At 33.1% G+C, this 12648-nt stretch overlaps 1 protein-coding gene across 1 annotated transcript; it reads right to left on the bottom strand.

The window, feature by feature from the left end:
• Positions 1 to 2575: 2575 nt before the first annotated feature.
• On the bottom strand, positions 2576 to 11726 carry LOC130662776 (SUN domain-containing ossification factor-like). The gene is made up of 10 exons (XM_057461707.1): positions 11573 to 11726; positions 10690 to 10774; positions 9890 to 10239; positions 8215 to 9046; positions 6015 to 7702; positions 5701 to 5788; positions 4945 to 5049; positions 4331 to 4481; positions 3892 to 4158; positions 2576 to 3667 (listed from the first exon to the last, which is right to left on the bottom strand). Exons 1-10 carry the CDS (start codon positions 11638 to 11640, stop codon positions 3366 to 3368), a joined length of 3936 nt encoding a protein of 1311 aa, XP_057317690.1. The 5' UTR covers positions 11641 to 11726; the 3' UTR covers positions 2576 to 3365.
• Between the last annotated feature and the right edge of the window lie 922 nt (positions 11727 to 12648).

Here is a 12648-nt window from a genome sequence, read left to right as displayed (position 1 = left end):
AGAATGACAATAATAATACATGCACTATCAATGCATTGTCAATTAAGACGACTGATTGCGATAAGAGTTAAAAACGAACTGCTACAAGAAGGTCGAAGGCGTGAAAAAGGTGAGAAGAACTGGGAACTAAGAGAAGCGAATATAAAAACTAAAGAAAACCTCACACGGCGTGCACTGTGAATTGGGACAATATGCACTGTAAATTGGGACAGTATGCACTGTAAATTGGGACAGTATACACTGTAAGTTGGGTCAGTATGCACTGTAAATTTGGACAGTATGCACTTTAAATTGGGACAGTATGCACTGTAAGTTGGGTCAGTATGCACTGTAAGTTGGGTCAGTATGCACTGTAAATTTGGACAGTATGCACTTTAAATTGGGACAGTATGCACTGTAAATTGGGACAGTATGCACTGTAAGTTGGGTTGTAAGCGAGGATAGTAAATGATATTAATTTTAATTACACACTCTGCATGCTAAAATACCAAACAAGAGAAAGCATTCTAATTTGTTGTTTATTTTTTAAATGTCTTAATGAGCTTTCTTACCCTTAAGTGGACAGAAATGTGATTTTGTAAAAAAAATATTAGTAATTTGGCTCACCGAACAAGCTGGTTAGTCACCTAAGAATATAATGGATATAAATGCTTAATGCATGATAATTTTCTCCCATTACAGATAGTTTTTTAACAAATAGCTAGCTATAGCAGGTAGCTATAATTTCATGATGAGATAAAAATTTTTATAGATCAAATTTGGCTGGCCAGCCTATTAATTAAGATTTAGAAATTAGCTAACTAACTTTTTTAACAGGTTATACAAGTTTTAGCCGTGAAATAATTATAAAAGTGACGAAAAGGAAAACTTTTCCAAAGATTAAAAGAATAACAAGGAAATAACTATCCTCCGATTTTTTTTTAAACAAAAGCGAACAAGGAAAAACAGAGGTTGCTTTCCTGTTAAAACTGTACGGTTTGTTGCATGTTTTCATCTAAAGTCTGTAAATTTACTAAAACAAAAATTTAGGAGATTTAAAAAAAATGTTGTTAAAACAATCTAATTTTAGATAAGATTTTTATAGAGAAGAACGGGGAGGTGTTTCAAATGGTTTTAACAAGAAAGCAACCTATGTATTTCCTTGTTCGCTTTTGTTTAAAAAAAATCGGAGGATGGTTATTTCCTTGATATTCTTTTAATCTTTGGAAAAGTTTTCCTTTTTGTCACTTTTATAAAAATTCAAAAAGATTACTATCTTTCAAATTATATCTTGAAAAAATGTTATGGCACCGATTACTACATTTAAGGTGGAAATAAAATTGATTTCAGGCGTTTTTTTTCCTAACAAAAATGTTTTTCATGACTATCCTCCCATTTTTCAAAAACAACTCGATATTGACGCAATAACAAAAAGAGAAAAATAATTTTGTTTTGTCTAAATTTTGTGTCTCACCTCCCACGTGTTTTCCAAATAAAAAATTTAAAATATTTTTTCGTATCAATAAAATTCCGCCTTAATCTTTTATCATACATCCTCAGATAAATTTCTTTTTTTAAAAACAGTAGGGGGAACATTAACCAACACAGATTCCAAAGCTGCAAAATTATTGACAAAATTTTGAATTAAACATAAATTAAAAACGCAAGAATACCAATCAATAACATTCGCAGAACTCTTTGAGATAAATCTGGAGGGTACTTAGTGCTTTCGGAACAACATCGAAGGAGGAGTGCAGGGTTTGGAACTTTTTTACAAAGACAAAATCAAAGTCTTGAGATTATGAAATTATCAACAACAACAAAAAAGGAAATGAGATTTTCCAAGATATTTACGAAAACACAAACTAACGTTGTCTCCAGCAAACCACTTTACGTCATGTTTTAATTTTGCGTTGCATTTTAAAAACGCCATCTTCACTTAAACGTGGCGAATTTTTAAGAGAGAATATAAATATTTAATAATATAAATAAAATTAATTTCAATCCCTGTTGACGAATTTCAATACCTATTTTACTCCGCATGGTCCTGCTTTTTTACATACAAGAATGTGTGCGCATGTACACATTCTGTAAACTTTAATAACATTGGAAAGTCATCTATAAAATGCAATTTAAAACCTTACCATATAATTTTACACTAACTTCACTACGAAAAATTTAAGATTCAAGGATACATTTCTACTAAAGCTACTTTTGGGGGAGATTAAAAACTTTTTACGCCTTTATTGGTTGTAATTTTAAAAAATATTTTGAAATTTAATCTAATTTTGCTGCTCCTTGACAGGACGTTTATAGATAAAATTAACCCACCTTTCAAAATCCAGTTCTATACTCTTCCATGTTGCGGACACAACGCTGCGTTCCTTCCACTTGTAAACACGACAGGGGGCTCCACCTCCCACAACACCAGCGGTTGCCATATGGCTACCACAGCAAGTAAAGGGTTAAGGAGACTTTTAAAAATTGATGAGTACTTTACGAGTACAACAGAATAAAGTTTTTGTCGTGACTAAAATTCTGTAAATAAAACTTTATCGCGAGCTTGGTTACGAAATTTAAATAAAAAAACAACACGTGGTTTTAATTCGCCTTTCTTTCTCACAGTAAGGTTAAACTCCTTCAAGAAACAAAAATAAAGTTAACAACATTAAATTAATGACAGGAAAAATTTTAATCTTTTCGTTCAATGCTCTGATGAAAAAAGAAAACTTGCAAAAGTCTAACAAGTAGTACATCTATGTGAAATTAAGAAATTAGAAATGATGTACAATGTTAAGAAATATATAAAAGTAGAAATTCCGATATGTGAAATAGTGCAGGATTTTGCAACTTACTAAAAAAGAACTATCAAATGTTGGCTCAAAATGCTTACACATGAAAAATTACGAAAAACGTTCACTAAAACTGCGAAACATTATCGTGCAAAAATTTCTTCAAATAATTCCAAATATATAGAATGTTAACTTTGTGGGAAAATGTGAATTATTTTCAGAGTTGAAAACAGATCTTGATGGTTACAAAAAACCCAAAACAAAATGTTATGGAATTTTAATTTTGCAAACTTTAGCAGACCTGTAGACGAATGTGTCGCAATGCATTACAAAGTCCAAACACGATTCACAACATTGAATAACAGTGCTACGAAACACGCCAGAAAGAAACAAAAAACGATAAATAATTTTCAATGAACCACCACAAATAAATATTAATTCTCAAAAATCTAAAAACGGCTACTCAAATGTTGCTAACAATATTTCTAATAATAAAAATAACTCTCGTGCCTACATACGACATTAACCGCGACCCTTTCGATTCTTGTAAACCTCTTTTAAACCTTTACTTAACCAGTATTTAACGATCTATATTTAATTTAATGACCCAAACCTCCCGATACCAGATTTATGAACTTTATTTCGGCTGTTTTTCTTGCTCTTTATGTTCAAAATATCTGAACTGTAAAATCGAGAAAGGTTTCCATGCATATCGATCTCTTCAATCGTGTGGAGATCGAAACTTTTGGATTTGGCGAAGGATTTGGAACCACAGTCGACGTGATTTTCGGATTTAGTGAAAGGCTTAGAACCGTTTTGAGTAGGAATGCCATCTAACAATGCGCTTGCTTGCAATGAAGGCTTTTCTGAAGGTACTTTATGCATACAGAAAGCTCCTGAAATGAGGATGACAAATTACTTTGTGAATATAGTACAGTATAGTACAGTCACTTTAGCTAGCTGATACATTAAACAAATTACAATTAAGATGAAATTTGGCATATATCCTTAGAATATCGTGTAAAACATCAGATAAAAAACATTTAGCTATTGGAAAAAAGCAGTTTAGGCATTTTTGACCAGAGTAACTTTTGGGGCAATATATTTCTAAGAACCTCACCTGTAATACCACTGATCAATTTATTTCCTGCAGAAAATAATAGGCCAGCTGATTTCGACACTTTGGCTTCTTCGTCTTGGCTAAAAATTTGTTTGTCTAAACCACGACTTTTTTTTCGTCTTTTTCTTTTACTTGGACAATTAACTGTACCATTGCAAGTGCTTAAAACATGGGTGGGACTGGACTGTTGTGTGTTTACATGGGGGACGGTTCCATTCATTGCAATGCTTCCAGTGGAGGACGAAAGGTAGGGTCGTTTCAACGTGCCTAACACGGAAAAATATATAGACATTGTTACCGTAAACATTTTGTTTATTAAAAAATGCCAAACTAAACCAGACTTCAGAACACGTTTGCGCGAGGCATATTATATTACATGAACATCTAACAATAAAACTTAAAGGACGGACAAATTTCAACGTAAGCAACACCAGCTCACCATTTGTGTGCTTGTAATTCATCGCCGGTTCACTGTATCTTCTTCTGTTCTCCTCCACACGTTCTTGAGCAGGCGCGCGACGACACAATAATACAACCATTAACATTATTACAATTTCCAAAAACATCCAAGTAAATTGAGTCTCTGAGAGCTAAATAAAAAAACAGCTAATGTGCTATCGAAAAGTAAGTTATGTGACAGACACTCAATCAAGTCAATTAATGAAATATATCAACTCTAATAACACACAGAATGGCTATATTTTTAACAAAATTAAAATTAAATCATGAGAGTGTCTTTTTGGATCGCCATAAAAACTTTTGGATCACCATAAAAACTTTTGCGCTGCCAAAATCACAAATTTTTTGTAACTTTAACCATATGCTTTAACAGTTAACTCTCGGGAATAGATTTTCGCGGATCCGTTGCATTCATTTCGTTGGAGAAAAATTTTCAAAACACTGAAGAATATTCTTTTTTAAAAAATAGGATATGTGTGTTATGGAAAGAGATTTCGCGTTAAGCGGGGTCAAATTACTAGAAAAAAATTTAAAAATGCCTTGAAGTACTTTAAGGCATTTTTAAAAAGACAGATTTGACACATCTTGACATACTTTTGTGTGCTGGTGTTGTGTGACATTGGTTAAATCTAAAATCTGCTGCGTCAATTCTCCCACTTTCTTTGTAAGGTTAGATATGAGGGCAGCTTGAAGCTCGATCTAAAACCAAAACAAGCAAAGAAAATTATAGCATGTATAAGACGACCTTGTAAACCGTGTAAAGTCAGTATAGTCTTGCCTAAAGAAAGTTAAACAAAAAAATTTTTTTTAACAACACTTTTCATAATTCGCATTCTAATTTAAAATTCAACTAAAAAAGACCGAGTCAACTTATCAGTCTAATGCGCTGACGTCGCCAAAAACCTGTTAGCACGGCTTGTACTTAAATGTACCGTCTTGGACGGTACATTTAACATAAGCGAAAGTCGAATGAAATTATTTCTTAATGATACCATTTTTGATATTGAAGTAAAACTAGTTTGCGCATCACTAACATATACTGGCTGACAGCGGGCGGGATTCCATCTTCAGCCCCGAAAAAGGGAGGGAGCCACAAACGAACCCACTACATTATGTCCGACAATATGTTGGTGACGCTCGCAGATAGTTTATCTGCCGTGTGTTTAAAAGATTCACCTATATATGACATTATTTGTCGCTAAATCATTATTGTGCTAAAAATAATTTCCACCTCATCTGTCAACAAATCAAATCTTATCCACGAAAGGCACCATAACCTTTTTGAAAATTATAAACAATAACATGTAACCACCTGTTTTAGGTACTCTAATGAGAAGGTGTATAACATACCATATCTTGATGACTTTTCAAGCTAACATTCAGTGCAAATGATTTCTTCTCGTGGCGCTTGTCTACTTCTTCCACTGCAGCTCGATATCTAGCCAAAAAAGGGGAACACTTAATTAACTTTTAAGGAAGATTTTAGGACTGAATATATTGTATAAATACGAGCTTTCTTGTTCGCGCATGCGCATTTTCACAAAATTAGACTTTTGTTTAAATGCACACGTGCTAGCAAGAAAATGAGCTTTTTGAATAATTGTGCAACATTTAAGAGGTGCATTGTGTGCGACGTCAGAAAAAATTATCATATTCGCACATACCTTTCACTCATCTCCTCTAGGTACATCATGCTCATCGTGAGATTCGCCTGCAACGCTTTAACCTTAGCATTTAATTTAACAATAATGGATTCTTTGCTACCTGAAAGTCCTGTTGGATTCTTCACTTGAGTGGTGGAGGAGACAATAGTGTTTTCAGTAATAACCGCTTCTGATTCAATCGACACACTTTCTGTTGTGGAAACAGTAACAATGTCACTTTCTGTGGTTTGAACAATGCTGAACATCACTTGACGAGATGGTGAAGGTGAAATATTAAAAGGCGTTTCTGTATTAGGAGGGGTTGTATTTAATACCGAAGGTAACATTTCCGTACTAGATGCTGTCAAACTTTCTAGGGACTGTTCGGAAGGACTGTTTACTGAAAAAGAGGATGAAGAGACGTCTACAGCATCAGTTTTATTTTGCCGTGCAGTTGTAGAGTCACTAGAGGCATACTTTTGACTTGAATCTGTTTCGGTAATTTCAATACTCTCCTCATTAGTTTCCATTTCCAATGTGTTTAAAATATCTGTGGTCGAGGTGGTGTGTGATTGTGCACGACTTATTGTTTCATTTTCCAAAATTTTTTCAGCAACTATACCGCCTTGGACAGTGTCGTTGACTTTAAATTCTAAAACATCCACAGATTCCTGCGTTTTTTCAACTGATTTTAAAGAAGATGTTGAAGTTATAAAAAAAAGTTTTGTACTGGTTTCACTACTGGTCGTTTTTTTGTCCATTTTACTCTCGATTTGCACAGCATCCAGCGACTGTGTAGCCAAAGATAACGCAGTTGTTATGTCCACCCCATAGGAAGGCTGTAGATTAGGCGGTACAACGCTGCGTACGTCAAGTGACATAGTTTCTTTGGAACACATTTGTTTGTCTACTTTGCTTTTCTGCGTAGTTGCTATGTCGTTTTTGCTCTCAATGTTTACTGCTTTATAAACAGACGTAGTTTTTTCTACGACACTGGAGCTGGAAGCTGAGGATTTAAATGCAACACTAACTTCCATAGACTCTGTCACAGCCAACGGTGGAACAGGTAAAGGAGGCACTGAATTTTCTTCTACTAAAATTTCAGAACTATCCAACAAAGTTTCAGAACTACTCACAATTATAGAATCTATACGCGACTCTGTCTTGGTTTCTTTTATAAATCTCTTGTAAGATTTTTTTGTTCTATGCTTTTTAACATAACGCGAAACATTATGTAATTGCAAATTCAAGGTTGGACACATGTGTTTGCACAAAACAAAATTGAACCACAAGCTGCAGTTAGGATTCGCAGACTTGTTCAGATGTGCTAACTGTTTCTGTGGTACGCCATTTATAAAATAGTTTTCGTCAAAGTCAACATTGCTGTCAGGAAGTAAAGTCACAACAGGTAATTTTCCGTCCTCATTGGTTTTGTTTACTTTCAGAACTGTATCATCTTCCGGTTGGCCTGATAATTTCTTTGCCATGCCGCTTACTAAACCGACAACGGCTTTTTTAGCTGTGGTGAAGATGTTATCGTTGTCTGTCTTTTCAGTTTGTTGTTGCGTTTCATCAGTGTTACTTGCATCGTCTGTACTTTGCTCGTGTTCATCTTCGTCTTCGATCTGTTCAACTTCGGTTATTCCAAACACACGGAGAAGACTTAATGGACAGTAGTGTTCTTTTCCAAAATACTTTTTAATTTCAATCTAAAGAATGAAAATAGAAAGATAAATAGATATAAACTAAAGTTAAGTTATATGCTTTAAAATTTTAAGGATAAAACGCTAAATTTTACAAAACCTATTGCATATCTTATTTAAGGGAAATAATTTTCCCCTTCGCGAAAATTTCTACTCACGAAATATATTTAAGTAAGCCATTTGCGAAAATTAACTATCGGGAAAAAACCCTAAAATTCTCAATTCAGGAAAAAAATATTGTCTGTATAAACTGGTCAAACAAGATATGGATAGTAGGAAACTCGAACGAATATAAGAAGGCTATTCTGTTCAATCATCAATCAAATACAATTCCACTATTTACACTCTTTGCTACTACTATTTGTATTAGTACTTTTTATTTACCCTTATTTATAAAAACTAATCACCGTGGAAAAAATAAAAACACTTGGTTCGCCGGAATTTTTTTCCGCGAAGATCACCTTAAGGTATGTAAAAAATTAATAGCCATACGTTAGACAAAAACAACGAAAGATTACCTTGATATATTTTGCATAAAATCTTTCTTCGAAAGTGTACGTGTGGACATTTTTCTCTGGCTTTCCCTGAAATTTCCCCGCCACTTCCCATTCACGGGTTGGATATCGGCTGCTCACATGCACAACAAACGATTCCGGCGTGGACGAAAACATTTCAAAGTTGGCAAAGTCAATTGAATGAAGTTCAATTCGTTCACAAAGTTCTACAATAAACCATGCTTTTACGTTGCATGGATTCAACATATACGCATCTTTGTCTTCCTTCAACACAGAAATAATGTTCGTGGCTTCTTCGTTAGCTGAAATAACTTTCGCTCCACATTCCAGAGAAGCATAGTTCTTTTTAATTTTGTTTGTTTTTTTCAACACAGTCTTGTTCTTCTGCGAAACGAGCTTAGAAATATCAACAACGTCTTCTTCTTCTTTTTCTCTTTCTTTCTTAAGGTCGAGTTTTTTCTTCCATTCTGTAAATGATAACATGCCGCTATCTTTTGATTTTTCGCCTCCTTCAGAATCTTCTTTCTCCTTTTTATCACTAGGTGGTATCGTCTCACTTTCATTACTATAAACCACACCGTTTTTACTTTCACTCTTACCATCTACAACAGCATCAAAAGGACTTTTTCCTACACCATGTGACTTTAATTCTTCGTTTTCGTTTTTAGTAGCAATAACTTTATCATCACCGACAGTAGGGTTATCTAGTCTTGGTTTCTCATCTACTTCATTTTCACTTTTCTTCTCAATATCCGTAGTTTTTGCAGAGTCATCATCTTCAGCAATTTTGCTATTTGCGTCATCGCAATTGGTCTCCTCTTGGTCATGAGGTAAGCTAGATTTAAAATGTTAGTGTTATCAATTGAGAACATGAAAAAGTCTTGCATTAAATAAAATCTAGTGTTTTTGCAAAACCTTTTTACATCTTGCAGGTAAACGTACAACATACTCAAAATTACTACTAAGAACAAAAGTGAAAAATATATACAGCATAAGAATAGTAAAAAAACTTGAAAAATTCCAATATCCAAAAAACCCTTAAAGGAAAACTGCAACCTTATTCATGGTGAGGAATAAGGGGTTAGGGTGAAGGTCAGTCCCACTGCTTAAAATTTTATGTGTCTAGAGTCACACCGTAAAATTTTTGCTACCTTTCCTAACTCCTATTTAGTTGTAATTTATTAGAAAATTTGGGTTTGAAAATATGGCAACCATTTTTTCGAGTCATTTCTTCTAAAAAAGCCTGGAATGAATAGGTCTAATTTTTTTTGGATGACAGCTAGCAAAAATTAAGCAGCTAAAGAATTTTTTTTTAAATACGTTTATGCATGTTGTGACAAAAATAATCTTAACAGCTGTTCCAAATGAAAATCTGATAAATACATTGGGTAAAAACCTGATGTAAATAAACAAGAGGTTTAATAGTGATTATGACAAAAAAAAAATACAACTTATCGATCATAAAATAATTTTGAATGTCAATAATAAACAACAAATAACAATTTATTGGACATGTGTTTAAGTTACTTACGAAATGAATGCAGAAGAAATGATTGTGGAAAAAGAAGAATACAGTATTAATGTAGCATAAATGCAATTAAAAAAATCTACTAATTTTAAATCTTTTATTCCATGAACCTTTCCTTCACAAACAAAAGAACAAAAATCGAAACAGTACCGTTTCTCTTCATCTTCAATCACGGCTTCCTCCTTATCATGATTTTCCTCACTTGCACCAGTAAGACTTTCATACGAAAAAGTATTTCCTTCAATTTCAATTGTATTTTCATTTTCAAGATGGTTAATTTCCGCTTTGGCAGATTGTTTAGGAATGATTGATGCGGAGGGATTGACAGGTGGCAACATGCTGATCACTGAAGCCATCTGCATCACTGATGATGGAATTAGTAAAAGTTCTGGGGTAGCTGGTGCAATGGAATGTGAGAAAACAGCATTCACTACAGACGTTGTGGCATCTTCCTCATCTTCCATGGAGTTTGTGACCTCCACAATAACGTCGTTTGATGGCTTTGATAGAAAGAAGAAAAACACTAAAATTACCATTTGTAACACATACTAAAAACTTAATATGCATACCCAATAGGAAATCGTTTGTTGAGACCAAAGGAAATTAAGGCTAAGAAAAATTTCACAACACAGTGAAAAATGTGTCTGTTTACATGTTGTTTCACTTCCATTAAATTTAATTTTGGGTGAGTTTATTTTGCGTGGTAAAGAAACCCAAAGATTTCATAGTCTTAGGTCATTAGACTTAGGAAATATACAACTCAAACCTACTTTAGTTCCCTTTTGATCTCATGTAAAAAGCCTCTAAGTGAGGTAAAATTTGAATAGATACATAGACAGTTGAACATGGCTTGAGTATATCACTCCACAGTTTAGAGGGAAGTTAAAGTATTTGCATAAAAAAGGCTGGGATTAAGGATCGAGTTAAACACAAAAGTCAAAAATCCTTACTGTTACTGCTGTTTCATTTTTCTTTTTGACACTTGCACTTTCAGCTTTCTCTACACTTGAGTCGTCAGCAAAGCTGATAAAACCACTAAAATGTGAATTTGGAATATTTGTTTTAACTACACTAATTCCAAGCAAAATAGTAGAAAAATGGGATATACTAGTCAAAGTTGTCTCCCTGGACACTTTTATAAGACAAACACCTCTCTACTGCAAAAATTCATTCCACTGTACGTTTTTAGTACAAATCTGACTGTGCAAGGCAACATAGCCAATTCTTCAAGCACAAAATTAAAAAAAAAATCTTTTTGACAGCACTACTTACATTATTTTTTTACAAAAAAATCCTTACCAAATTTTGATACCTAAGAAATCAGGTATGACAGACGATGGCTACCCATTATTGTATGAAAATTATTTTTATGGAATGGAATGGAAATACACTGCTTAAGACAGCTAATTATGCAAAATTTAAACTGTGGCACTGTAAACAAAGATGGCCACTTTTTTCTTCTAATCGTAAACAGGTTCGACTGAATACATGAACTGAGTTAGTACGTCCAAAACAATTTAATTTATTAAAACTTTATCACCTCAAATTTTCAATATTTCCAAATTAGCAAAACTTCTTGCATACGAAAAACATTCAGTAGGTCTTTCTATTTTGGTTCATAAAGTATCAATTTCGTGACTTTTGCTAATAGTGCCAAAAAGCAATTCAATATTGTTATTTTAAGACATAATGTATATGTTGCATACTAGATGCAATATAGTCTCTGAAGTCCAGTAGTTTATCTTCCCACCAAAAAACATAAATGTACTCAAATACAGCACAACACTTAGTAATTGGGATGCTGATTTATACATAAAAATATTGGATACTTACCCTATCCATGATGACATACACACAATAAAAACTGTCCAACTAAAAACAACTTGATATTTACTTCCCATGTTTACAACTCATCATTCCTTTAACATTTTTTTTATTATATAAATTATTATCTACTGAAAATAAAACAGTGAACTTTATAGAGCACAGGAAGAGGATAAGACAATCACGGTACACCATCAACTGTGCACTAAAACAACATTAAGAAATATATACTACAAAACACAAGTTTAAAAAACACGTTAAACCAGTTTCTGTTTGTCTTACAAAATTAAAAATGTAGATTGTTTGTACTGTGCTTTTTATGGGAAACAAACATTTCTAAAGCTGCAGATATATAAAAAAATAAAAGTATTATCAATGGTCAGTTTTTTCTAAATACCTTCTATAAAGAACCATTATGGAGATAGCATTTATTGTAAAGCTGGATCTTCACTAATCACTTTATACTATTATGTTATTTAACAAAAAGTATAAAATAGTGAACTTTTCTCCCAGTATAAATGTTACAAATCAGGTTGTATGTACATGTATTTAATTCTGAAGAAAAAAATTTAATAACTTGGCAGTTTTAAACTAAGCCACTGGAGAATGTATTAACTGATTAAATGTTGTTTTTCTATGATGGTTATATAATACTACAAAACTGTTTTAAAACAACATCTGTAGCATGTGCAGTTTTAAAGTATCAATAATGGAGACTTATAAAACAAACACAAACCACAGAAAATGTTACAATAATACACAAAAATAGTAAAGAAAAAAAGAAAGAATGGACTAACAAGTGAAATAGTGAATAATTTTTAACAGGTTGAATTGACACTCTGAGAATCTTCCATACAAACATAAACTTTTAAACAAGCAAAAACCCGCCAACAAAAATATAGAACATGACTTTTGTGTTCATACAGGTTGTAGCAAACTTTTCTATGAACACAATCAGTCCTAAGCTTCAGAAACCACATGCAGCATAGACAGAAATGTTTGGTTAAATCTTATGGTCACTTAAAAAAACAATGTTTGAATGAAATTCTTTTAATGATCACTCTTTGACATTATTACAACTGCTG

Source organism: Hydractinia symbiolongicarpus, chromosome 10 (assembly GCF_029227915.1).
Source record: "Hydractinia symbiolongicarpus strain clone_291-10 chromosome 10, HSymV2.1, whole genome shotgun sequence".
Classification (NCBI taxonomy): domain Eukaryota; kingdom Metazoa; phylum Cnidaria; class Hydrozoa; order Anthoathecata; family Hydractiniidae; genus Hydractinia; species Hydractinia symbiolongicarpus.
This window is presented reverse-complemented; position numbering and strand designations above follow the sequence as displayed.

Excerpts from the sequence above, each read along its gene's own strand:
- LOC130662776 (XM_057461707.1), bottom strand. The coding sequence starts at position 11,640 with ATGGGAAGTAAATATCAAGTTGTTTTTAGTTGGACAGTTTTTATTGTG. Across the intron at positions 5,050-5,700 it reads TGAAAAGTCATCAAGATATG|ATCGAGCTTCAAGCTGCCCT; the intron begins GTATGTTATACA and ends TTTTGGTTTTAG. Across the intron at positions 3,668-3,891 it reads ATTGATCAGTGGTATTACAG|GAGCTTTCTGTATGCATAAA; the intron begins GTGAGGTTCTTA and ends TCCTCATTTCAG.